This window comes from Ceratotherium simum, chromosome 20 (assembly GCF_057802395.1).
Source record: "Ceratotherium simum simum isolate JZ-2026a chromosome 20, ASM5780239v1, whole genome shotgun sequence".
NCBI classification, from domain to species: Eukaryota; Metazoa; Chordata; class Mammalia; order Perissodactyla; family Rhinocerotidae; genus Ceratotherium; species Ceratotherium simum.
Window position 1 is genome coordinate 16,260,927 of NC_141919.1, and position 26,542 is coordinate 16,287,468.

The 26,542-nt window shown below is 40.5% G+C and overlaps 1 protein-coding gene across 1 annotated transcript in view; it reads left to right on the forward strand.

Annotated features, from left to right (window-relative positions):
• TRPM6 (transient receptor potential cation channel subfamily M member 6) overlaps positions 1 to 26,542 on the forward strand; it is a 147,662-nt gene that overhangs the window by 41,569 nt on the left and 79,551 nt on the right. The window contains exons 5-11 of the mRNA XM_014794705.2: positions 878 to 1,091; positions 11,004 to 11,128; positions 15,568 to 15,739; positions 20,294 to 20,462; positions 21,551 to 21,674; positions 23,717 to 23,789; positions 24,178 to 24,278. Of these exons, the coding sequence (XP_014650191.1) occupies positions 878 to 1,091; positions 11,004 to 11,128; positions 15,568 to 15,739; positions 20,294 to 20,462; positions 21,551 to 21,674; positions 23,717 to 23,789; positions 24,178 to 24,278 (978 nt within the window). The remainder of the gene's footprint in view (positions 1 to 877; positions 1,092 to 11,003; positions 11,129 to 15,567; positions 15,740 to 20,293; positions 20,463 to 21,550; positions 21,675 to 23,716; positions 23,790 to 24,177; positions 24,279 to 26,542) is intronic.

The window sequence follows — 26,542 nt, forward strand, 5'->3', positions numbered from 1 at the left end:
CTGGTGGCACAAGCGGTTAAGTGCGCGGGCTCCGCTGCATCGGCCCGGGGTTCGCCAGTTCGGATCCCAGGTGCGCACCGATGCACCGTTTGGCAGGCCATGCTGTGGCGGCGTCCCATATAAAGTGGAGGAAGATGAGGCACGGATGTTAGTCCAGGGCCAGTCTTCCTCAGCAAAAAAAGAGAAAGATTGGCAGATGTTAGCACAGGGCTGATCTTCCTCACTAAAAAAAAAAAAAGAAAGACTATATATTGTAATCTTAGGCAAAATGCAAAATCATTCTGGGGCTACCTACTGGTTTAGATTTCCCTCATCTTTTCTTTTGGTTACATTGACTAGTCAAAGATATGACTTTTTGTGAAAAGTATTTATTTTGGAAAAAAACATTTTTAGAGAGATAATTATATATAAAGGAAATGGTTAGAATATAAAATTCACAATAAATTAAGTGTACACGCTCCTGGATCTTAAATTATGCAAATATGTAAGATGGTCAAGTAAATTAAAAGCAGTAGCGTTTATGAAAGACCCCTTTTCACCTATTTCTAAAAACTTTTTTTAGCAGATTTGCTGGAGTAGTGATATTTCCTAGCTTGAAGTATTTCTGCCTTACACAGACCTTCTACAAAACATTGGTGGGCCAACCCTGAAAACCAGGAAGCCTTCCTACCGCGATTTGTAATTCCCAGAAGGAACTTAAAGGGGGTGTGGGATCCTTTCAAAGTAAATATTTCCATTATAAAAGATGAACTTTTAAAGAGATCTCAGATACTTCTTTTCCAGTTTTGGCCATTTCAGTTGGCCTGCTCTGTGCTTATTGTTAGCTGCCATGTATTTTTCACTATTTTATGTACATGTGTATATGTATATCTTCCAGTATATTAGAACTTCTTATGATACAAAGTTGGATCATTTGTTACATTTAATGTTGAAAGAATGGAAGATGGAACTACCAAAGTTGGTGATCTCTGTTCATGGGGGCATCCAGAACTTCAAGATGCCCTCCAAACTTAAAGATATCTTCAGTCAAGGTTTGGTCAAAGCTGCGGAGACAACGGGAGCGTGGATAATGACTGAAGGCATTAATACTGGTAAAGCACACTCCCATTTCACTCTCTCTCTCTCTCTTTTTTTAATTGTCTCTTTCTAACTGTGAATCAAGCAGTATGGCACCTAATCTCCGCTCTGCAGCAATCCCAGGAGATTTGGTGGCATGAAGGAGAAAGATGAAAAGCGTATTGACTGGAAGAGAAACCCAGAAGAATCATTGATGTTTCCTGCGTTAAATAGCAAAACTCACCTGAGTAAATTTTAAAGCTCTGACTGGCTTTATTCAGTGAGTCATGAATTGGGCAGCATCCCATCTAGCAAGTAGAAGGGAGCTCTGAAGAGATGTACAAAATGAAAGACTTTTATAGGCAGAAGGGGGCAGGACAAGGAAGTTACTAGCAAAGAGTGAATTGTTTGTGGCAAGGTTATCTTCCTTTAGGGGATGGCAGAGGTCTATCAGACAGATTACCTCACTAGTTGCTGACTAGGTGATTCTAGATTGACTGGTTTAAGATTCCACTCCTGGGAGAGGTTGAAACTGTGATTGTTAGGTATTAAGTCTTGGTTTCGTGATGTGGGCTTAGCACAAGTGACTCCATTTTGGCCTGTTGTCTCTTTTTTAACAATTCTCTGCCTTTGATCAGATTCTCAGTTTAACTGAGAGATGTGATCAAAATTTAAGGCATTAGTGCCACTCCCAGCTACTGCTCAGATGTTCTCTCAGTTTTTGCTGATCCTTTGAGGTATTCACAGGTCATGATATTCAGGGAGGCTGCTGTGATTATTATAAGCAGGATAATTCCCAATGTCTGGAGTGCACTTTGGAGCCATGGTCTCCAAGACCCAAATCACTCAAAATCAAATAAGTCAAAGAAAGACCTCGTTGAAGTAGTCACTTTCTTAAGCCAAGTGCCTTGTTCAGTGAGCTTATGTAGCTGAGTTTCAACTTCCCCATAAGTGTTAATCCACGTGCAGCAAGTGGTATTGACCACAGCACAGATACCTCCTTGATCAGCTAGAAGATAATCAAGGGCTATCCTATTATCAAGAACAACCTTGGCCAGAGAGTCTAAGGGTTTTTGTTGGGCAGCTATTGCTTTAGCAGCAGATTCTGCAGTGTTTCCAAGAGTTAAGGAGAGGTTCCTGATCATAGCCTCCTTTACATTTACTCCTAACCAGGAAAGTAGGGACCTGCCAAAGGAAGGAAATCCTGAATCATGAACGCCTCCTGGTAAGTCCTTTCTAACTCAATGATGTAAATTCAGGGCAGTTGATCAATGAGGCATTTCAGTTTGTGAACAGCTAGGGGCACAGTTAGATAACCTAAGAGGCATTGCCTGGTTATGGGCTAGCCATCTAGGCATTCATAGGCCCAAGGAGAATGATAACCACCACAGACAAAGATAAATCTTGCCCAGGCACAAACCACTCCTGCTAAGGTGGCTCTGGTAATGGATTCATTTGCAGGAATTGTTGCATTTGCTCTTTCAAGTCAGGGATCAGTTAGGTTTTTAGCACATTCGGGAAGTAAATCTCCCAGCCTGAAATAAAAAGTTGTTCTAAATTCCTTGCAAAGATGGATGCTACTGGTGAGATCTTTTCATGATTGAGGGCAGATCTGATTTAGATGATCATAAGAACTTGGGCTGCAAATGTACTATGATTTGCATAGGTATTTGTGTCTAATTGGGGAAGTACAGTTATAATCAGAGAAAGGTGAAAACAAGACACTGGATGTTCTGGCCGTGAAAGTCAAACTCTGTAGGTGACTTTTAAGGGAGGTTGATTGTAGTTTATGGTGACATTGAGAATAGAAAACAAATTGGTCACAGGGAGGATCGGGGGTATCTAGCATCATGGACAGATTGTGGAGTTTTTGATGACAAAGCCAGCAGTCTGAAAGGTTACCTCCCTTAGCAGTGGCCCAGGAGATATAGATGATGGTACTGTCTTTCCAGGCCAATGCCAGAGTAAAGGAAAGAGAGAGAAGAAGAAAGGGTTTCACGTTTAAAGTATGAAGTCTTGATCAGGTGACTTGGGTGGAAGCAGTCTACCTTGATGTCAGCTACTTCTCTTCCTCATCACTTTGGTTTGGAGGTCTCCAGAATTTGCATAGAACCAGCTGTCAGGTGGAGCCTTCTTCAGCTGTGAGGTGTGTACCCAGTGTTCAATGCCTTATAGTTTTGCAGCAGTGTCAGTGGTCAGGAGCACTTGGTAAGATCCCTGCCAGCAGGGTTTGAGAGCTGTCTTTCTCTGATGATGTTTCTAGAATACCCACTCGCCAGGCTCCAGACTGTGACCAACAGGATCCTTTGAATTGGGATCCAGGAAACTTCTTTAACCTGTTGATGATAAGCTTTAGCACAAGACATTAAAGACTTACAGTAGCTGGTCATGTTAGCTTGAGATAACAAGGGATCAGTAGAAAGTTGCGTATCAATAGACATGGGTCTACTTACTGGTGACTATCTCATGTGGAGTGAATTTATGTTTCCCAACGAGGGTACTGCAAACAGTCAGCAGGACCAGTGGCAATACCTTAGGCCAAGGGAGTCCAGTAGTTTCAGCAAGTTTCAAGATTTTAAGTTTGAGGATCCCATTAGTTCTCTTGTCCTTGCCTGATGATTGAGAGTGATAGGGACAGTGACAATTCTAAGAAGTTTGCAAGGTTTTTGTTAAGGCTTGTATGATTTGCCCAGTGAAATGGGTGCCTCGATCTCTAGAGATTATGAGAAGTATACCCCAAGTGGGAAACACATTTTCTAATGGTTTCTTTGCCACTGTGAGGCATCAGCCTTGCGGCAGGGGAAGGCTTTAACTCATCCGGAGAACATACATACAATAACAAGAACATATTGATAATCCATACTAAGTGGCAGTTGAATGAAGTCCAGCTGCAGGTGCTCAGAGGGTCTAGAGGGAGGAGGTTTGAGGCCTCTGGGAACAATAATAGTTTTTCTAGGATTATGGACCTGACAGGTCAAACATTGATGGTAAACTTTTTGCAATTTTATAGAAGTCTCCCCACCAATGTTTATTTATCACTGGAGTCATCTGATGAACTGCACTGTGGTGGGTGAAGGAATGCAAAAACTGAAAGATGTGGTTTGCCAGGGAGCCGGGAAGAACCAAGCAGTCGTCTTGGGTTTCCCATAGCCCTGACTGTTCATTGAATTTACAACCGTTGTTTGCCTATTGTGATTTCTCTGATGTAGGGGCAGACTGTTGACATGTTGCAAAGATGTAAGGATGGCAAAAGTCTGGCAAAAAGGGGTCATTTTTTTTCAGAAGCAGAATGGACTTCATCCACATGAGCCACAACCTTTATAGATTCTGTTACTGCTGCCTTTGCGTGAAAGTTAGCCAACGGCATTTCCCTGATACTTAGATTCAGTCTTTTTAGTGTGAGCCTCAATTTTAATGACAGCAATTTCAGGAGGTAAGAGAATAGCAGCAAAAAGGTCATTTACTCGTCCATTTTTGATTGGGGTCCTGGTAGATGTAAGAAAACCCCTTTGTTTCCATAACATCCCAGAATCATGGACGACCCCAAAAGCAAACAGGCTGTCAGTATAAATATTAACTATTTGTCTTTCTGATAGCTGGTGTGCTGTGGTAAGGGCATGGAGCTCTGCTTGTTGGGCTGATTTAGCTTATGGGAGATTTCTCCTCTCAAGTAGTTCATATTGGGTAATAACAGCATAGCCAGCTTGGAAATTCCTTTTTTCATCTTTCCATTATGACCCATTACCAAACAATTCAATCAGGATTGGTCAAAAGGGCATCTTGTAAATCAGGACATGGTGTCACAAAATGGGATGTTATTACCTTGCAGTCATGGGGTTTGCCGTCGTCAGGCAGGGGTAGTAACATAGCAAGATTAACAACATTGCAATGTTTAAGATGCACATTAGGTGGTGAAAGCAGAAGGATCTCATAGGAGGTTAGTCTGCTTGCAGAGAAGGGTTGAGTGAGTTCAGAACTAAGAAGACTTTGTACAGCATGTGAGTTTGTAAATAAATGTCATTTCCTAGGGTTAAATCTGCTGAGGCTTCTATTAATTTGGCAGCTGCTGCGATAGCCTTAAGGCAGTTGGGATAGTCATGAGCAACCGAATCAAGCTGTATGCCATAAGAGGCAATAGGCCTCTGTTTATTGCCATGTTCTTGTGTGAGCATTCCCAGGGCTTGGTTATCTCTTTCATGTACAAATAAGGTGAAAAGTTTTGAACAGTTAAGTAGCCCTAGGGCAGGGGGTTCTTACAGAGCTTGTTTTAGCCTTATAAAGGCCTGCTCATGTTTATCTTCCCAAGGAAGGGGTTCAGGCACTGAAATTTTAGTAAGTTCATAGAGTGAGGAAGCCAATAGAGAAAAACTGGGAACCCATAGTCTACAATAGCCAGCCAGGCCTAGGAATCCATGAAGCTGTTGCTTAGTTGTGGGCCTAGGGAATTCTTGGATTAGTTTAATTCTTTTTGGAGATAGCTGGATTCTTTCAGCACTTAGATTATGCCCTAGGTAATGAAGTGTCTAGAGATAATTGTAATTTTTCCTTAGAGACTTTATGTCCTTTTTCAGCTAACCATTACAGCACATAAATGGAATCCTTTATGGACGCCTCTTTGGTAAATGAACATAGCAATATGTCGTCTACATACTATAGAAGGGTTGATTTCCCCGGGGACTGGAGGGCATTTAAATCTTCGTGGAGTGCTTGGAAGAAATAAGAAGGGGCCTCAGTGAACCCTTGAGGCATGACTGTCCAGGTATACTGTTGATTGTTCCAAGTAAAGGCAAATAGATATTGGCTGTTGGGGTCTACAGGGATGCTGAAGAAGGCTGATCAAAGTTCTACAACCGTTTTGAGTCTGGTGGAACTTGTGACAAAAGGGCGTTGGAGTTTGGAACAACTGGGAAACAGGAATAACTATCTTGTTAATAGCTCTCAAGTCCTGCACAAATCGCTATTCTCTCCCATTAGGTTTCCAGACTGGCAGGATCAGCATGTTACAGGGGCTGGTACAGGGAATACTTTAACCCCTGGGCGATTAGGTCTTCTACTATTGACGTGAGGCCTTGTATGGCCTCAGGCTTTAATGGATATTGAGGCAATTTGGGAAGAGGTTTAGTTATGTCTATCTGAATTTTTATAGGCTCTGCACTTTTTATTCTCCCAATGTCAGTATTAGGGGTAGCCCACAGATTTTCGGGCACCTCGATTAAATTAGGGGTATTTTGCTGGAATTCTTCCCTTCTGTATCAAGGACAGATTGTAAGGAACATAAAAGATCAGGTTCAGGTTTGTCAGGAAATTCTAAAGTGAGGTCTTCATTGGAAGCAAACCATATTAGCCCTTTTAATTTAGAAAGGAGATCTCTACCTAACAGAGTGACTGGAGCTATATCACATAGGAAAAAGGGATGTTTTCCAGTGAAAGGTCCCAGAGTCATTTGTACTGGTTGAGATAGAAACTCTCTCTGAATTTTATTAGATACCCCCACTATGGAAACTTTTTTTTTACTCCAAGGGACTTGTTATCCTATGAGAGTGGGGTTTAAAGTAGAGAATGTAGCTCTGGTATCTACCAGAATTTGGCAACTTCCCATTAATTTTAGTTTTAGTTTCCCTTGGCTGTTTAAGGGAATTACTGGTAGCAGTTTACTAGAGAATCCCTCAGAGTCCCAGAGTCAGCTCTGGGAGGGCCCATTTGGGGGTAGATATGGGGAGAGTTGATTTTGAAGAATTTGCATAGAACCTTTGAGGACAAGCTTTTTCCCAGTCTTCCAGTTGATTTCAAATTGGACTTCAATCCCTGGGCCAGCATTTTTGATGATGGGCCCTTAGCGGGGTGCAATGGGGGAAACCCAGGTGTTATTATAGATTTCTGACCTTGGAGCTGTTGTGGCTGTAAGGCTAATAGCTTGTCGGACTTTTGTTTATGGTCTTATTCCAAGGTCCTTTCAAAGTGCTCAGCTATGCTCATGAGTTTAGTCAGACTGGTGGCCTCCTATACTATTTTTCACCTTTATATCAATCCACTAATCTCAGGAGATAATCCATTTACAAAGAGGGTGGGGTGAGCAGGTTGGGTGACATTATTTATTGTATGGAACCCAGAATGCTGTAGGAAAAGAACTTCCAGACGTGCTTGAAAGTCTGCCATAGATTCATCTTTCTTATGTTTGCATGTTTGAGTACTAGACCAATCAGTGCTAGGCAGGGAAGACTCTAGGAATGGCTTTTAGAATATCGGTTGCTATTTTGCAAGTTTTTTCTGGTCCATAAGGGGACCACGTTGAAGACTGAGTATCTTGAATATCATCCTTGGGGTTATGCCGTTTTACTTCTCGCATCCATTTTTGGGCTTCACCAAGTCCTATCCGCAGGTGCACAAGCTGATAAAAATCTGGCAATCCTGGCTCATATGCCCTGATAAGGACTTTAAATTCTTGAGAAAACTTTTGGAGATCTTCCCTGGATTTAGGAAATTCTTTATGGCCCTTAGTTTGGTCTTTGACCAAGGAGCGAAAGATACCAGAGAAGGATCTTCTGCAGCATCTGGTAGTTTTACGGTCATGTGTTGCTTAATGATGGGGATATGTTCTGAGAAATGTGTCGTTAGGCAATTTCGTCATGCGAACATCATAGAGTGTACTTACACAAACCTAGATGGTATAGCCCACCACACACCTAGGCTATATGGTACTAACCTTATGGGACCACTGTTGTATATGTGGTCTGTGGTTGACCAAAACGTCGTTCTGCAGCACATGGCTGTATTTTAAAAGGGAACTGTTGAATAGTCTGTTCAGAGTGGAAAGGAAGTTCAGATAGAGAATTAGTAGAGTGTGAGTACTCAGGTAAAGGAGGATAGAGGAGAGCAGTAGGAATCACATCAGTCTTATTGTCTTTTGTTTAACATACCTCTTATGTCTTTAATTTTTCATTAGCCTTTTCAATGAATTTTTCAACGAAGCTATTTTGTAACCATGAAGCCTTTTGGAAGCTTCTGCATGCCAATTAAAATAGGTATCTCATTCTGTTTGTTGGATTTGGGAACCCTTGCTTTTGAGTGCACTTCTTGAATGGTCTTGTCTAATTGGAACTTTCCCCGTAATGGCCTGGTAATTCTAGGTTGTTTTTAGTAAGATTTTTCATTTTTGTAGATATTTACAGCTTCCAGGACCACAGTTTTTAGACATAAAGTAAGCAAGCCTTTAGACATGGGCAAGCCTTTTTTTTTGAATAACTAACTGCATTACATACTTTATTTTTCTTATTGCTTTTTTATTTTTTTTAACATTTTAGGTTAGGGCCAATTAAGGAACACAAATATAGTTGTGTGAAGACTATCAAAATAGTTCACAGGAATAAAAGAAATGAGAAGTGAGACGTACTTGGAGCTTCTTTCAACAATACTCAGGGGCTGACCTGATTCAACCACAATTCCTTAGGGCCTGGGGCTCGAGGAGTGGCCCCTGGATCAGCAGCAGCAGCTGCCCTGGGAGCTTGTTGGGAATGCAGATCTTGGGCCCCACCCTTGACCTGCAAGATCAGGGTATGCATTTTGACAGCATCCCAGATGATTCGTATACACATTTAAATTTGAGAAGCTCTGCTTATGTGTTTCTCCCTGTTCTTGAGATGCTTCTCCACTGTAGTTAAACATGGCGTGAATTTTTGACATTTACTTAAATTGAATGCTACCGGCCTTAACAATCTACTACCTATAAAGCATTTAGATAGATGCTGTGGATGAAAGATGAGGAAGATGTGGGCCCTGGGTTTAGTGGTGGGGTGGGCTGTGACAAACAGACAATAAGCAACTAACTAAAAATCAATGCTAGTTGGGTCATAGTTGAGATACAAAGAAAGTTTTTGGAAGTAAAAGGAAGAGAAGGGTGAATTCCGGTTCCAACTGAGGGCCACTGGGAAGGCTTGGAGAAGGATATAGCTCTTGGTGCTGGCTTTGAGGGAAGAGTGGGAAGAGGCAGTCTAGGCAGAGGTGACAGCTCAGGGCCAGGCACATAGCTGGAGATTAAGGCGTGTATAGAAAGAGGTGATAAGGCCACTGGCTGGATGTGCCATGTGGCAGGGGACAGGGACAGCAAGGGAGATTGGAGGCAGATTGAGTGCCAGGCTGACGGGCTGAGGTTTTATTCTCTGCCTAGCAGGGAGCCCTCAAAGGATTTTGAGCAGGAGAATTAATAGGGAATGAGACAGTCATATCTGGTTTTACAGAGTCTCAACAGACAATATGTATTGGGATCACATCTGGGCTGCTGAAAAACCACCACCACCACCACAGTGCTGGTAACCCATGCCAAATCTATGGAACTCGAATCTCTGTTGCAGTGGATGGCTCTACAGGTGATATTAATGTTTGCCTGAGGCCTAGAATCCTGATTCTAGAAAATGACTCTGGGAGAAGTACAAAAGATGGGTCGGAGGGGAAGATGTCAAACAGAAAGAAATAATTTAAGTGCTATGCATCAGATGCATAAATATGCAGAGTTTTTTTCCCTGTGCTAATGACACAAATAGGGTTAGTACTATATAGAGGGAGAGTAAGTGGTGCATTGCAGTGTTGTGATTAAAAGGCAGATTAGGCCAATCTCAAAAGGCTACATACTGTGTGATTCCAACTATATGACATTCTGGAAAAGGCAAAACTGTGGAGACAGTAAAAAAATCAGTGGTTGCCAGGGGTTAGGGGGCAAGGAGGGAAGAAAAAGCAGAGCACAGAGGGTTTTTAAGGCAGTGAAACGATCCTGTATGATACTATAATGGTGGATACATGTCATTATACATTTGTACAAACCCAGAGAATGTACACCACCAAGAGAGAACTTGAACGTAAGCTGTGGACTTTGGGTGATGATGATGAGTCAATATAGGTTCATCAGTTGTAACAAATGTCCCACTCTGGTAGAGGATGTTGATAGTGGGGGAGGCTATGCGTGTCTACGGGCAGGGGCTATAAGAAATCTCTGTACCTTCAGCTGAATTTTGCTGTGAACCTAAAACTGCTCGAAAAAGTAAAGTCTATTTTAGAGATTTTATTTATTTATTTTTCCCCCCAAAGCCCCCGTAGATAGTTGTATGTCATAGCTGCACATCCTTCTAGTTGCTGTATGTGGGACTCGGCCTCAGGATGGACGGAGAAGTGGTGCCTCGGTGCGCGCCCGGGATCCGAACCCGGGCCACCAGCATCGGAGCGCGTGCACTTAACCACCAAGCCACGGGGCCGGCCCTAAAGTCTATTTTAGAAAGAAAAGTCAGATATCCTGGATTGGAATCAAAGCTCTACTAATTACCAGCCCTATAACCTTTGGCAAATATTTAACTTCTTTGTGCCTTAATTTTTGCCTATAAAATAGACTAAAAAAAGTTCCTCCTTAAAGTGTAAATAAATGTAAAATGCTTAAAAAAACACCTGGTGCGTAGTTAGAGTTTAGTAAGTATTGGCTGTCATAATTATTGTTGTTATTAGTAATCCCAGAAAGGCAAACATCAATGTATTAGCTCTGGAATATTTATGTATATAAAGCTATTAAATTAATTTACCTCGATGAAGCAACAGGCACATCTGCAGGATGTTTTGCTGGGACAGTGGATAAGGTTAGAGAAAAAAATACTTAGAATGTTCCTCATGTCAGGACTGGGCTTGTCAGACATTATGATCACGCAAGAAGAGGGTCAGAGTTGAGGTTGTAAGCAGAAATTGCCCAAAGGGAGAGGAGAATTATTCAGGCGGTGAGGTCTGGGATAGGAGAGAGAGGTATCAAGAGGCAGTGGAGGAAGCCAAGATATCAGAAATTAATTCCACCGTGCCAGCCACTTTCCATATTAATGACCTCTTGCATGTACTTGTTTATTTCTCTCTTTCCCGCAGTCACAGTGTTTTGCATGATTTGTGAGTTAAAGTTTGACTTCTAAACTGGTTGTTTGTAGGAGTGTCCAAACATGTTGGGGATGCCCTGAAAGCCCATTCTTCCCACTCTTTGAGAAAAATCTGGACAGTTGGAATCCCTCCTTGGGGTGTCATTGAGAACCGGAGAGATCTTATTGGAAAAGATGTAAGTAGAAAATCCTTTCACAACGAAAGGAAATGATCGTGTATCCGACTGCCAACTTAGCACTGTTTCTGGATGTCTGATAGACGTCTTGAATGTAATATATGCCAAAGCAACTCCTGACTTCCTACTGCCTCCCTTTCCCTATCTTAGAAAGTCACGATCCTGTCCTTGCTCAAGCCAGAAACCCTGGAGTAATCCTGGAACGATTTTTGTTTCACGCCTCAAACCTGATCCATCAGTAAATTATCTCAGCTTCACTTTAAAAAATATATCCAGAATCTGACCTCTTCTCGTTACGTCCTCTGTTACTGAGCAGGTGCAAGCCACCATTTTCTGTCACCTGGATGATTGTAATAGCCTTCCCTACCCTCATCCTTGTCTCTTCTTACAGTCTATTCTCAACACAGTAGTCAGAACGACTCTTCTGAAATATAAATCAGATCATGCTACTCCTCTGTGAAAAACCCTTCGGTGGCTCCTGTCTCATTCAGAGTAATAGCCAAGCTCTCTGCAGTGGCGTGCGTGTAGTGAAACGAGGGACGTTCGTGATGTGGCCCTTCTCTTCCCTCAGCTCGTACTACTCTCTGCTTCATTCGTTCCTGGGTATTGATTCTTTGATCCTATCTGTCTGTTTTTCTAAAGGGAATGGACTTGTCTAAATATGTTTTAGACTAATGTATATTTTTGGTAAAAATCTCAGATATTGAGAAACTAGAATGAGGTACAACTACGACATACCTATCTACTGGGGCTATGGGGAGAAAAAAGGGAAAAATGAGGAAGATTGGCAACAGATGTTAGCTCTGGGCCAATCTTCCTCAAAAAAAAAAAAGATCTCAGCTATCACAAAAAGTATTAAGAAGAAAGATAACCACTGTTAATATTTTAGTGTGTATCATTACAGAATTTTTTCTATGTATGTGTACATATGTATAGAAAAAAAAGGTTGTATGTAAAAAAAGTAACAACAGAAACCCACTGCTATGAATCTGCTTTTTAGCTTAACTGCTTAACATAGTTATTTCTCTCTGTCAATTAATATAGACATGCTTATGGTTTATTTTAGCTTTCATTTTGGAAATTTCAAGCATATTAAAGAATACAGAGATAGAATAATAAACTCGTGTGTACCCACCTCCCAGCTTCAACAGTTATGAACTCATAGCCAATTTTGTTTCATCTATTCTCTTATCCATTCCTCACTTCCTCCCTCCATTGTTTTGAAGCAAATTCCAGACATCAAATAATTTTGTTGGTAATTATTTTAGTAGGTATTTCTAAAATATATGGACAATTTAAAGTATATAACCACATTGCCATTATCATACCTAAAAAGTTAACAATTCTTGCATATCATCAAATATCCAGTCTATGTTCAAGTTTCTGATTGTCTCATAATTTTTTAGTTGTTTGATTTCACTATCCAAAAGAGTTCTCTACATTGTGATGGGTTGATATAGGTGTTGAGTCACTTACTTTTTCCCTTGAGTAACTTTCAATCACTTTTAATCTATGGATTTTCCCTCCCTCTCCTTTTTCCTTTTTTTCCCTTTTTTGGCAATTTATTTGTTGAAGAAACCGGGTCTTTTTCCTGAAGCATTTCCCACAGTTTGGATTTTGCAGATTTAACCTCTTGTAGTAGGTTTAGCCTATTTCTTTGTCTCCTGTCCTTCCTGTAAATTGGTAGTTTGATCCTAAGGTATGATCAGATTCATGTTCTTTTTGTGCAAGTATATGCCATAGAAGGAGGGCTGTCCTTCCCTTGTAACACATGATCGTCTCACTTTTTATGATTTCATTGCTTAGATTTATTATTTCAGTAGGGTTCAAAAATGGTGATATTTAATTATAGTGTTCTTTCTTCATTTATTAGCTTAAATACTCTATAAAGAGAAAGATTTTTATCATCAATCACTTGGTTTACCTTGTGGTACAATCATATAGGAAAGTTCAGAATGAATGCTTGATTCTTTCTCTTTATTTGCCAGCTTTCAAAACAGTGAGTTGGTTACCTACCATCTTCCAAGGTGAACAATGAGTTGTGTTTTTTTATTCCTGAATTTAAATATATGATCATCCCTCAGTATCCATGGGGGGTTGGCCCACAGATACCAAAATCAATACCAAAATCCATGGATGCTTAAGTCCCTTATATAAAATGGTGTGGTATTTGCATATAACCTACTCGTGTCTTCCCATATACTTTAAATCATCTCTAGATTACTTATAATACCAAATACAATGTAAATGCTATGCAAATAGTTGTTATCCTGTGTTGTTTAGAGAATAATAGCAAGAAAAAAAGTCTGTACATGATCAGAGGCAACCATCACAGGCCTTTCCATCCATGATTGGTTGAATCCATGGATGTGGAACCCGTGGATACAGAGGGCCAACTCTACTTGATATGTTTCGATCCATTAATCCTTTACAGTTAGTATTCTTAGTCAGGCTCAGATTGTACCGTTTTGGCCAGTGGAGCTTTTTCACGTTATCTCCTGAGTCCTTTTAACACAATTCTAGTCATTTTTTCATAGCTTCCTTTTGTTTTAGTATGAAAAACATGTTCTAGGCTCATTGTATATATTTTTTGCTCCTAGAGAAATGGCTGGCTGCTTTTAGTGGGAAATAGTATTGAGAGACCACATTTGCGGGCCCAGGGTGCATTTTGATTTTTCATGCCTGATAATATTTTACTGTATTAAAGTACTATAATTTATTGAACTGTTTCTCTATTATTGTCTATTTAGGTGGTCTCCTGTTTCTCACTTTTACAAGAAAATGATATTAATGTTGTGATAAGATATATAAACCTTTGAAACTAGCTGGCCTATTTCCCTAGGAGTAATTTTCAAAGGAGAATGCTTGGGCTAGTTGGCATGTTAAAAACTTTAAAGTTGGCACTTTAAAAATATGACATGTTGCCTTCTAGAAAGACGGTAACAATTTACATTCCTACCGACAAGGTATGAGGGTGCCCATTTCCCTGTACCATTGCCAGCGCTGTATATTCTGTCGTTTTTAAAACTTTGCCATTCTAATAGGTATAAAATAATACCTAATTGTGCTTATTTACATTTCTCTGACTACTACTGAGGTTCAACATCTTTTCATGTAGTTTTTGTGCATTTTCAAACACAATTTTTATATTTTGAAACACATTTTATATTGTAATTGTCTATTAACATTTTTGTTTGTTATGTATGCTGGATTTCCCCCAGTTTTTATTTTATGTTATTTATGATCACTTTTCCATTAAAAAAAATATGTATTAAATCTATCAATGATTTTCTTTTTGAATTCTGGCTTCAGTGTCATGCCTAGGAATTATAAAGGTAACTTTTAAAGACTAATGTTTTTAAATTTTATGGTGCTTTTTTTTTTTTTTTTTTGGGAGGAAGATCAGCCCTGAGCTAACATCCATGCCAATCCTCCTTTTTGTTTGCTGAGGAAGACTGGCCTTGAGCTAACATCCATGCCCATCTTCCTCCACTTTATGTGGGATGCCGCCATAGCATGGCCTGACAAGCGGTGCGTTGGTGCGGGCCCGGGATCTGAACCCGGGCTGCCAGCAGCAGAGCGCGTGCACTTAACTGCTACACCACAGGGCAGCCCTTATAGTGCTTTTTAAATCTGTTATTTCTTTTAAGCCTCACAGTAGCCCTCTGACGTAGGAATTATTATCATCCTCACCTACACATGAGGAAAATAAACCTGAGAAAGGAGGTAGGAATTACCCAGAGTTAAAGTTAGTAAATAGGAGTCTGGACAAACTTGGACTCTCTGACTCCAAATACTGTGCTGTCGCCTCTAAAAATAAATAAGAATTGGAACAGTTTAAGAAAGAGTCAATAAATGTTAATAAAAATCTGGATGTTTTATATTGAATGAATCTCCATTTGGTTCGTTGGCTGTTACTCTTCATTTCATTTGGATTACTAGAAAAAAAATCAGTGTCAAAATATTATTCTGGAATAGATCTATTAAAGGGCATATTTTCTGGATACCGATGCAGATCCTTGGACAGTTTTTTAATGATCTGAAACAAGGTAAGTACAGAAATTGAAAATGAATATTTAGAACCATTTTTAGCAACGTGACAGTGCTGTGACATGCAAGCATATGGTTTGCGGGCTTCTTGAGCACAGTGTGTTCGAGTGTTGTTGAACTTGTATCATGAGTCTCATATAGAACAAACTGCATACTAGTCATGCATAGTAGGACCACATATCTGTCCATAAAAAATGGGAAATTAAAAAAATTCCAAATTGATCCTTGAGAAGCAAGGTATCAGCTTGAGAAGCACTGCTGTAGGTAGCGGGTAGTACTTTTGAACCTCAACAGGAACTCTTGTAGTGCATAGAGTTAGGCCTTTGGAGCAGCTGAGCCTGGGGAAGGATCTCGAGCTTTGACTTTCTCTTGTCCTTGCTATCTCGCAGGTGGTGTGCCTATACCAGACTCTGGGCAACCCCCTCAGCAAGCTCACCACACTCAACAGCATGCACTCCCACTTCATTCTGTCTGATGATGGGACTGTGGGCAAATATGGAAATGAGATGAAGCTCAGGAGGAACCTGGAAAAGTACCTCTCTCTGCAGAAAATACACAGCTGTGAGTACCGACAGGTCCTTGCTGGGGGCCTGCTATGGGGCAAGGTGCTCAGTTGTCATCTGTACAGAATGGAGAGGTCCAAGCAGCCCCTCTGCCTTAAGTTAATGTGTGTGAACCCACAGCTGGAAGAAAGCAGGATGTAAGGTGGTGCAGAACCGTGAGTGACAGCCAGAAGAGAGGAAGAAACCTTTAGGAGACAACGTAGTCAGGGGAAGTTTCATGGAAGAGTGGAGACTTTAGCAGAACATCCAGGAGTCCTTAGGGTTGGATGGATGGAGGGAGAGAAGAGAGGAAGTACCAAGGCAGGAATGGGGATGGCTGAAGAGCAGTAAGGAGACTAGCCTGAGAAGAGTGGAGGTATGAGCTTTGATAGTCAGGGAAGATAACATTTCATATGTGGGGAGCATGGCCCCAGACAGGGAAGGGGTTGAAACCAGACAGGGCTTTTAGAAATAGAGACTTTTGGAAGGTATCAATGTTGTGTCCTGCTCGCAGTGGTGCTTTGAGACAGCCATCTTGGTAGTATCCACTGGAGAGAGATGAGAAGGGAGGGGAGGGCTAGAATCAGCAAGTGTCCTTGGGTGGAGAGGTGGGAATCTTTACAGGGAGGAGGAGGGCTGGGTGCTGCCTGGAAAAATGGAGACTTTTTTCATCCAAGGCAGCAGAAGGTGGGCCCCTGGCTTTTTCAATAAGTTAAATCTTCCACAAAATACTCCCACCCTTTGGGGCAGAGGGCCAGGGAGCAGGAAGGCCCTATGGAGGCAAAGGTCCTCTTCAATCTTTGACCTTTGACTGGGAAATGCTGAATGTCCTTTGAGTTTTGGCCTGGATCCCCTGAGGCAGCAGAATGTAGTGAGCTCAGGCAGATCAAAGCTCTGTCATTTACTGCCTGTGACCTTGGGCAACGGAGTTAACATCTGTGAAATTGTTTTCTTAATATAAAAGGGAAGGAAGTGTCTACCTCTACCTTTCGTTGTGAGAATTAATTGAGATAAAGTATGTTAGATGTGCTTACGATAGTGTTGGATATATACTATGTCTTCAATAAATGGGTCCCTTTGTTTTTTGGTTTAAAACAATAGAAATTTATTCTCTCACAGTTCTAGAGGCTAGAAGTCCAAAATTAAGGGGTCAGCAGGGCCATGCTCTCTCCAAAGGCTCTAGGGGAGCATCCCTTCCTTGCCCCCTCCAGCTTCTAGAGGCTCCAGGTGTTCCTTGGGCTGTGGCTGCATCACTCCAATCTCTGCCTCCATCTTCACCTCTTTCTTTCCTTTTGCCCTCCTTTGGTCTAAGGGTCTTCTGTTTGGGGTGGGGGGTGCGGGAAGGTCTCTGGGAATTGTTGCCAGTCACTTAGAGCTTAGTGTAAATGAAGGTTGGAGGCTCGTTTAGGTCAGGAAACGGGGGACAGATCAGGTATGTGGTCCTCTATGGGGTGGGGGAGATGGGAGAAAAGGAGACCCACAGATGAGAGGAGAGGAGGACAGGTCAGAGATTGGACCTGTTGAAGAATCCCTGCAGGGAGGCCCCATTAGGGGTCTGAGCCATCAGTTACCTGAAATGACCTGCTGCCTCTGTTGACCTGCACTCACCACAGAAATCACTCAGGGGTTCTGTGCAGTACTATAAAGTGTGCCCCAGGAGAGCAAAGTCTTTGTCTTTCTTAGTCCTTGATGAGTCTCCATTTGTGGATGAATGAAAACAACCCTGAGCTTGCATGAAACAGGAAATGACATTTCTGCTTTCAAAGATTTTTTCTTTTTTTTGGCTGAGGAAGATTTGCCGTGAGCTAACATCTGTTGCCAATCTTTCTCGTTTTGCTTGAGGAAGATTCGCTCTGAACTGACAGCTGTGCCAGTATTCCTCCATTTTGTGTGTGGGTCGCTGCCACAGGGTGGCCACTGATGGATGAGTGGTGTAGGTCCACGCCTGGGAACTGAACCTGGACCCCCAAAGCAGAATGTGCCAAACTTAACCACTAGGCCATGGGGCTGGCCACCTCAAAGATCTTTTTTTTTAAGAACAAATTAGTAGCATCAGTAAGATCTTTTTTGTAGAAAAACAATCATAAATATATTTATTTTTGTGGAATTAGTTATTGCTTCAAGAAAGATATACCTAACAGAAATTGAATTTTCTCCCTCTCCCACAAAATAAAATTATTGATTTCTTTTTCTGATGATAAAAGTATTATATACTCTTATATTCAGATAAAGCAAAGAGAGAAAATAAGAGAAGGGGATAGTTTTTCATAATCTTACTATTAAAAACTAACCATTGTTAACTTTTTTAGATGTCTGCTTTCAGAAATTTTCTACACACAAACAGAGCAACTTTTTTAAAATGAACGCTGGAATCATGTAATATCCGTGCTTCTTTTGTAGTCTCCTCCTCCTTCCCCCACTAAACATGGATATGTTTCCATACCAATAAGCATAATTTGGCACGTTTTTAATGGCTACATAATATTTCACTGTACAGAATATAAGAGATTCTCTTATAAAATTTTTTTCCATCCATTTCAATAATTCCATGATTAATGAAATAGTCATCTAAATTTTCTTCTGTTACTTTTATGCCTTAATATACCATTTTCTTCATTTCCTTTAGCTGTTATAAGACTATTTTATTAGAGGAACCCTATGACTATCAATTGGTACACCTTAGGTTCACTTTTCAGTGAGACAGAGGAAGTAATGAGGTGGAGGTGTATGGAAAAGGAAAGGAGGGGCTGGCCTGGTGGCGCAAGTGGTTAAGTGCGTCCACTCTGCTGCAGCAGCCCGGGGGTTGCTGGTTCGGATCCCGGGCGTGCACAGATGCACTGCTTGTCGGGCCGTGCTGTGGCGGCATCCCATATAAAGTAGAGGAAGATGGGCATGGATGTTAGCCCAGGGCCAGTCTTCCTCAGCAAATAAAAGAGGAGGATTGGCTGACGATCTTCCTCACAAAAAAAAAAAAAAAAAGAAAAAGAAAAGGAAAGGAAGTAGAATGTCAAAGCATTAAATAGACTAAATAAGGTATTTGGATGCCTGCTAACAGGCCCACCCCTAACATTTGTGGAGTCCAGGACAAGAGTACATATGTCTAAGTATTTAAAAATTTTAAATCAAGTTAACAAATTATATAATGTTCTATCCTTTTACCTTAACACGTATAGCTGGAAGGCCAGATCTGAGTTTAGAATTTTAGATTTTGGGGAGTACTGAGCCAGAACATGGGAGTGAAGCAGAGTCAGCAAGCACCTCGGCACCGGCCTGCAGCTCGCTCTCTGCTTCTCTTCCCACCCGTGGCTCAATCCCGCCATGCCAGAGTGCTCCCACGCATGTGGTCACCTGGACACCCAGGCCTATATGTCCAAGCTCTATCCACCTCCTTCTTACCCCTCAAAGCTGCCTCTTGCTTTGGCAAGTATGTCTTTGGGGAGGACATACCAAGGGCAGAGGCTTAGAGGCAGGAATTTGGGGATCATGGGCACTCTAGAATGTGGAGGAGGGGGCACATGCTGCCCTCAAACATTGGTCCTGTAGACTCCGCACTGTGAGAGGAGGGGTGTGGCCAGAGGAGGGCTTGAGTAGAGTAGAGAGGCCCTGCAAAACATGGCGCCCGGAGGAAAGGCCTGTGCTGCTCAGGTGCAAGCATGGCATTGCCTGCCAATTTTTCTTCCTTTGTGAAAAGTTTTTTTTGATTTAAATATATCAATACATGTGTGGTATAAAAGTTAAATCAAATAAGAAATCTATAGAATAAACATTTAAAGTCTGTTTTTAACATTTCCCCAAATCCTCCCCTCCCTTCCCCACTGTGAATGATTTGATATATATCCTCCTAGAGATTTCTGGTCATTTATATAACGTGCTATACATATTGATACATGCGTACATATATAAAAAATATAACCCCATGTATATGGTTTTACAAATCTAAATAGGATCGTGCTACAAATATCACTCTGTAACTTCTTTTCACTTACTATCTTTTTAAAAAGAATGACTCCACGGTCTTTTCCTTTTTTTGTCTTCCCTACTTTAATAAAGTATTATATAGTCCTGATTAGAAATTCAAACAGTGAAAAATGGAATAAATTGAAATGTAAAAGTCTTTGAGGGTTCCCACCCCATCTTGTTCTTAGAAATAACCAACATTAAAAGTTGATTGAATTGGTGAAAAGTTTGATCATTTTTGGATATGAGTGATCCATACATTGGGGTCTATTATATCATTCTGTTTTCTTTTAGATATGTTTGAAACTTTCCACAATGAAAAGTTAACATTTCTTGAAGACCACTTATTTTTTTTAAATTACTGAAATCCTTTAGCCACTTTTATAACTGGAGAAAGCTTGAAGATGCTCTCACCATGTTTATGCTACTTTTATTTAAAGTGCAAACTTCTGGCTTGGTCTGAACTAAGCAAGTCTGAGTTAAAGAAGAGAGAGGGGCTGGAGCAGTAATGAATATATGTAGTAATTGGAAGACTTGTGTCTGGATATCAAAATGGCTGATTCGCTAAGATAGTGTTCCTGTGTAACAGTTTGATATTGTTTGTCATCTGAAATAGGCTCAGGACCAGGCGTGCCTGTGGTGGGGCTGGTGGTGGAAGGCGGTCCCAATGTCATCCTCGCAGTGTGGGAGACTGTGAAAGACAAAGATCCAGTGGTGGTGTGTGAGGGCACAGGCAGGGCTGCCGACCTCCTGGCCTTCACCCACAAACACTTAGCAGATGAAGGGTGAGTTATTGACTCTTCATTGCGGAACCTGTGGTGACTATTTATTCTTCCATTTTAGTTCTTTAAGCTCTGCTTTCCTGTGGGCTAGATATCCTTGGAGCACAGAGATTGAGACTGGAATTCATTTCTCGATGATTTTTGTATTTATTAATCAACTCCAAAATGCCCTCCAATGATGTAAGTTGCTATTTCTTCAGCTGAAGAACGGCCTTCCTCTAACAGGAACGCTTGAGCCTTGTCTGAGCTTTGGGAAAAAGTATTTCCAGGGGCAGTGAGGGAGAAGATGCTCCTGCAATTGGCCATGATAACTGAGGGAACTCTGCATTGAGTGGGGAGACCAGTGTTGGCCCCAGATCAAATTCGTTTGCCATTAGTAAAAAGAGCAGGAACTGGGAAAATCGACAGTCTGGCATTTGTGTAGCATATGTTGTGCTTATTTGAGGTCTTAATTCTTTCCCCTTTTCAAATAAGAAGGTCATGTCTCTCTAGCCATCCCTATATCCAGTGCGATTCTTCCAATTTCAAAAGCATGATGTTTCTACTGTGTAAGTAAATATAGTGCCTGCAAACTAAAATATTGACCCCGTTAATTTACTTAATAAACATTCACTGCTTACGTTATAACTGTTCTCTGATAACTCTGTCTTTACAATTTTTCTTTTCTTTCAGCCCTCAGCCATCTGCTTCCACCCTCTACCCACTTCCCCTTTCTTTAACACCTCTCCATTTCCTAAAGTCACCCTAGATGAATGGTTCTTAAACCTTTTATGGTTTCAGACCTTTTTGAGAATGTGTTGCCCATAATTTCTGTAGACTCACAGTCCCCTGGAAATCTATCAGCTGGAGAACCCTGCCCCAGAGTGCATTCTTTCCAGGATCATGGCAGATCAGTCCATTCTCAGTTTCAAATTCAGCTTTCTCCTGGTGCCATTGCTTCCCTTTGCTTCCCGCTCTTTTGTTCTCTTGGCAGAACTGTTCATAGAAACTTTCCCAGTCTGGTGCGACAGACAGGTTTTCTTGTATTGGTGTTGCTGGCTTCTGCCCTTCTCTGCGTTATGTCAAGTCGTGACCATTTATCTCTCTCCCAGGACCCTGCGTCCTCAGGTGAAGGAGGAGATCATCTGCATGATTCAGAACACTTTCAACTTTAGTCTTAAACAGTCCAAGCACCTTTTTCAAATTCTAATGGAGTGTATGGTGCATAGGGATTATGTGAGTATATGAGTTGATGACTCAAGTGACTTAAATAGTGCTAATTTTCAACAATTGTAGTATTTATTTTCACAATTTTTAAAAATGAGGAATTTTTAATTTTTAACTTGATTGTATATAACTCTACATAACTTGACCCTTGGTTGAGAACTTACCCTCATGCTTCAAGTTCTAGACTGTACCTGGGAAAAAGTACTTAGATAGTATAGCAGTTTGACAAAAAAGTGATCAAATTTGGTGAAAATTACACATAAATATTTTCAGAGGGTGAAGGAACAGCTCCATGTCTTAAATGAGCTCAAGTCTGCTGGGTTACATGACTGCATCCTGAGTAAATCCTGCAGATGCACTGGATGATGGGAAATGTGAGAATATACCCTAGATAGAAAATGGAGTTGGCAAACTATGGGCTATGAACTTAACATGGATTCGGGAAAAGGTTTCAGTGTTTTAGAGTACTTTGATCAAAATTTTTATCAGTGACTTGGATGATATGAAGCTGACAATTACAGCAAACATGCAGATATGTCATGATTCACAACGATCTTTCCACAACTGAAGGCTGGACCAAATCATACAAGATATTGGTAATATTTAAGCACCTGGCCTCAAAAAACCAATTGAACAAGTACAAGCTGGACAAAGCATGGCTAAACATATGTGAAAAACCCTTTGGGATTTTAGTTGACCTAATAACAACAAAAATGACAACCAGGTCTACAATTAGCAGTGTGCTTTCAAATATATTTTTTCACCTGAAATAGCCCCATAAGTAAGTTCAATATCACAGTGATTGTTTATTTCCAGTTTCAGAGATGACGGAAACTGAAGCCTAGAGAATTTAAGTGATTTGCCCAGAGTCACCCGGTTACGAAATGGTAGAACTGAAACTTGACCTCAGAGTTGAAATCTTGTACATGGTCTGCTATATTTTATATTTCCCACAATAATCACTAAGTTAGGAAAAGAACATGTTAAAGAGATCACCCTTATGTTTGCCTCTTCTTGTCATCAAGGAGAGTAACTAATGAGAAAGCAACTAATGAGGGTTGTAATGATCCAGAGAGGACTAGAGAAGGCAGCTAAGGGTTTGCACATCACTGAAATTAGGTTCTCAGCTCCCCTTGTATAATTGAGGGTTGGTTTCATTCATGCACATAGAGGAGCTGTTAGGTGGAGGTAACTAATGTGTGAATTGTAGAAGCATAGTTTTTCTCTCTTTATGGGATTTTAGAGATTATTTAGTGGGTTCCTCGCATTTTGTGGATGGGGAACCTGCGATTCAGTGGCCTTACAATATTTACCCAAGGGTATTATCTGGGGCATATCTGGGGCTTGAACTTGCTAGTCTTGACTTTTTGTTGTTGTTGTTGTTGAATGGCTCCCTGTACTATGTAAAATATATATTTATTTAGAAAGACTGAGATACATTCATTAACAGCAGATGACCATTTATAATCATAAATAAAGTCCTTATTTGTCTTAAAAAAAATCACTTGCCTGCCTGGGCACACTGGGCACTTTGCCATTGTAACACTTTGTGCTGTCTGTTGTACTAGCTCATTGAGTGCATTGTGATTATCTCACTTATTTTGTGATGAATCCTTGAGGATTCATTTCTCATTAAAAAACAAAAGTCTTAGTTTCTAAGGCTAAGTGAACAGAAGGATCTCACTTGGTATCTCTTCAAAATGTGGAATGATTTTCTTTGCATTAGGAATTGGCGCTGAGTTTTTTTTCATTATAGCCTGTGCATAGTATAAAGGTAGTAATGTTGTTTCATATATGTTTCCTCTAGGATACATGGAATTTTTTAGTTTTTATTTTTTTCCTGAGTGCTCATGATTCTCTATTACCCTTTTTAAAAAGTTTTCTCTTCTATAAGTTAAAAAAAAAAAAATTTAACTCTTTGTGGTTTTTAACATTAATGAAGAATGTTTTGCTTGATTCCTTAGCTCAAGAGTAAATTTTGTGGATACTTTTGAAAGCATTTCTTTGCTAATTCCCAAAATGTATGACCTTCTATTTTTCAACTGTTATAGATTACCATATTTGATGCTGATTCTGAGGAGTCACAAGACCTTGATTTAGCAATCCTAACAGCTCTACTAAAGGGTGAGTGTCTGAATAGGGTTACAACTATTCCTCACTTCCTCTTTTCACATTCCATGGCACTTTGGGTTTTTTGTTTTGTTTTGTTTTGGTAAGGAAGATTAGCCCTGAGCGAACATCTGTTGCCAATCTTCCTCTTTTTGCTGAGGAAGATTAGCACTGAGCTAACATCTGTGCCCATCTTCCTCTACTTTGTATGTGGGACGCCACCACAGCATGGCTTGATGAGCAGTGCGTAGGTCTGCGCCCGGGATCCGAACCTGTGAAATGCGGGCTGCCAAAGCAGAGCACATGAACTTAACCACTACACCACTGGCCCGGCCCCACACTTTGGGTTTTTAATGTTGATATTTTAAGTAGAATATATGATTGTTCCTTTCTCTTACTCTAGGCACAAGTTTATCAGCATCAGAACAATTAAATCTGGCAATGGCTTGGGACAGAGTGGACATTGCCAAGAAACATATCCTGATTTATGGGCAACATTGGAAGGTATAGTGAAAATGAAGTTATTTGGAAAAATATTTTATGTATTGGTTTGTTAGGGAGGGACAAAAGAGAAAATTGGAGGAGAGGGGTTGGTTTGGGGGGAATATGGGAGTGGCATCTCTGTAGCTGGGTGCCCAGGGATAGACATTTCTCTCATCTACTTTGCCTTGCTGAAAACATTTTTTTCTCTGGCTCTGTAGCCTAATTAAAGCTGACAAAGAAAGTTGGAGGAAAGACAGAGTGGAAGGATTTTATTTACTTTTTGAATGGGCAGATATTTATATTGTTATTTAAAGCTTAAAGTCTATCTTATTTTTTGCGTTAAAATGTAAAACATACAATAGAAATAAGTGAAACCAGGGAAAAACAGAAAGAAGAAAGATTACTCATAGTGCTGATAATAATCACTATTAGTATTTCACTTTTAAATATTACAGTTATAACCATACCACAGGTGTTTTATTTTTTAGTCAAACTAATACGTGCACCTTGTTTAAAAACATCAAACGGTGCTAAAACAGTAGTTCCCTGCCCAGCTAATCACCAGAGCAGAGCCACGTACTTTTGATATTTTTTAACTTTTCTGACATTTATGAACCTCCGCATTTCTAAATAAGTCATATTGCTGTTTTCTGGTTCATTGATTTTAGAGACCTCTTAACATTCTGTTTGTGGTCCTCACAACTGCAATCTGGACTGGTTGCCTGCTATTCCCGATGCTGGGTTCTCAACCTTCATCATCCTGGGGATTCCCTCTTGTATTAGAGTGCCTGTTTTCTGTATCCCATGTCTTTCTCTTTCTTGGCTTACTCCTTTATTTTGATGGCATGCATCCTTCAGTAACTTTCTGAGAAAGGGAATATGGGAGACAAAAATTCTTTTTTTTTTTAATAGTATATATATATTTTTATTGATGTTTTAATGGTTTCTAACATTGTCAAATTTTGGGTTGTACATTTTTGTTTGTCCATCACCATATATATGACTCCCTTCACCCCTTGTGCCCACCTCCCACCCCCCACCCCCACTGCCCCTGGTAACCACAGTCCAGTTTTCTCTGTCCATGTGTTGGTTTATATTCCACATATGAGTGAGATCATACAGTGTTTGTCTTTCTCTTTCTGGCTTATTTCACTTAACATAATACGCTCCAGGCCCATCCATGTTGCTGCAAATGGGACGATTTTGTCTTTTTTTATGGCTGAGTAGTATTCCATTGTATATATATACCACATTTTCTTAATCCAATCGTCAGTCGAGGGACACTTAGGTTGCTTCCACTTCTTGGCTATGGTGAATAATGCTGCAATGAACATAGGGGTGCATAAGCCTCTTTGGATTGTTGATTTCAGGTTCATTGGATAGATTCCCAGTAGTGGGATGGCTGGATCATAGGGCATCTCTATTTTTAATTCTTTGAGGAATCTCCATACCGTTTTCCATAGAGGCTGCACCAATTTGCATTCCCACCAGCTGTGTATGAGGGTTCCTGTTTCTTCACATCCTCTCCAACATTTGTTGTTTTTTGTCTTGGTGATTATAGCCATTCTAATGGGCGTGAGGTGGTATCTTAGTGTTGTTTTGATTTGCATTTCCCTGATGATTAGTGATGTTGAGCATCTTTTCATGTGCCTATTGGCCATCTGTATATCTTCCTTAGAGAAGTGTCTCTTAATTTCCTCTGCCCATTTTTTGATCGGGTTGTTTGTTTTTTTGTTGTTCAGTTGTGTGAGTTCTTTATATATTATGGAGATCAACCCCTTGTCAGATGTATGTTTTGCAAATATTCTCTCCCAGCTGGTTGGTTGTCTGTTCATCTTGATTCTGGTTTCATTTGTCTTATAAAAGCTCTTTAATCTGCTAAAGTCCCACTTGTTTATTTTTTCTTTAGTTTCCCTAGTCTGGGTAGGCATGTCATCCGAAAAGATTCCTTTAAAACCAATGTCAAATAGTGTGTTGCCTATATTTTCTTCTATGAGTTTTATAGTTTCAGTGGGAGACAAAAACTTTGAGGACTCAAATATTGGATATATTTTAATTTAAGATTGGAACTATTTTCCCTTGAGAATTTTGAATGCCTAGCTTCCAGCACCCAGCATTGCTGTTGAGAAGTAAAAAATCCTTCTGTTTTCTGATACTTTGTTTGTGACCATTTTTTCCCTCTCTGGAAGTTTCAAAAATCTCTTTTTCCAGTGTTCTGAGTTTTCACAATAATGTGTGTTGTTGTGAGTCTTTGTATTCATTACCCTGGGCACATGCTTTCAACT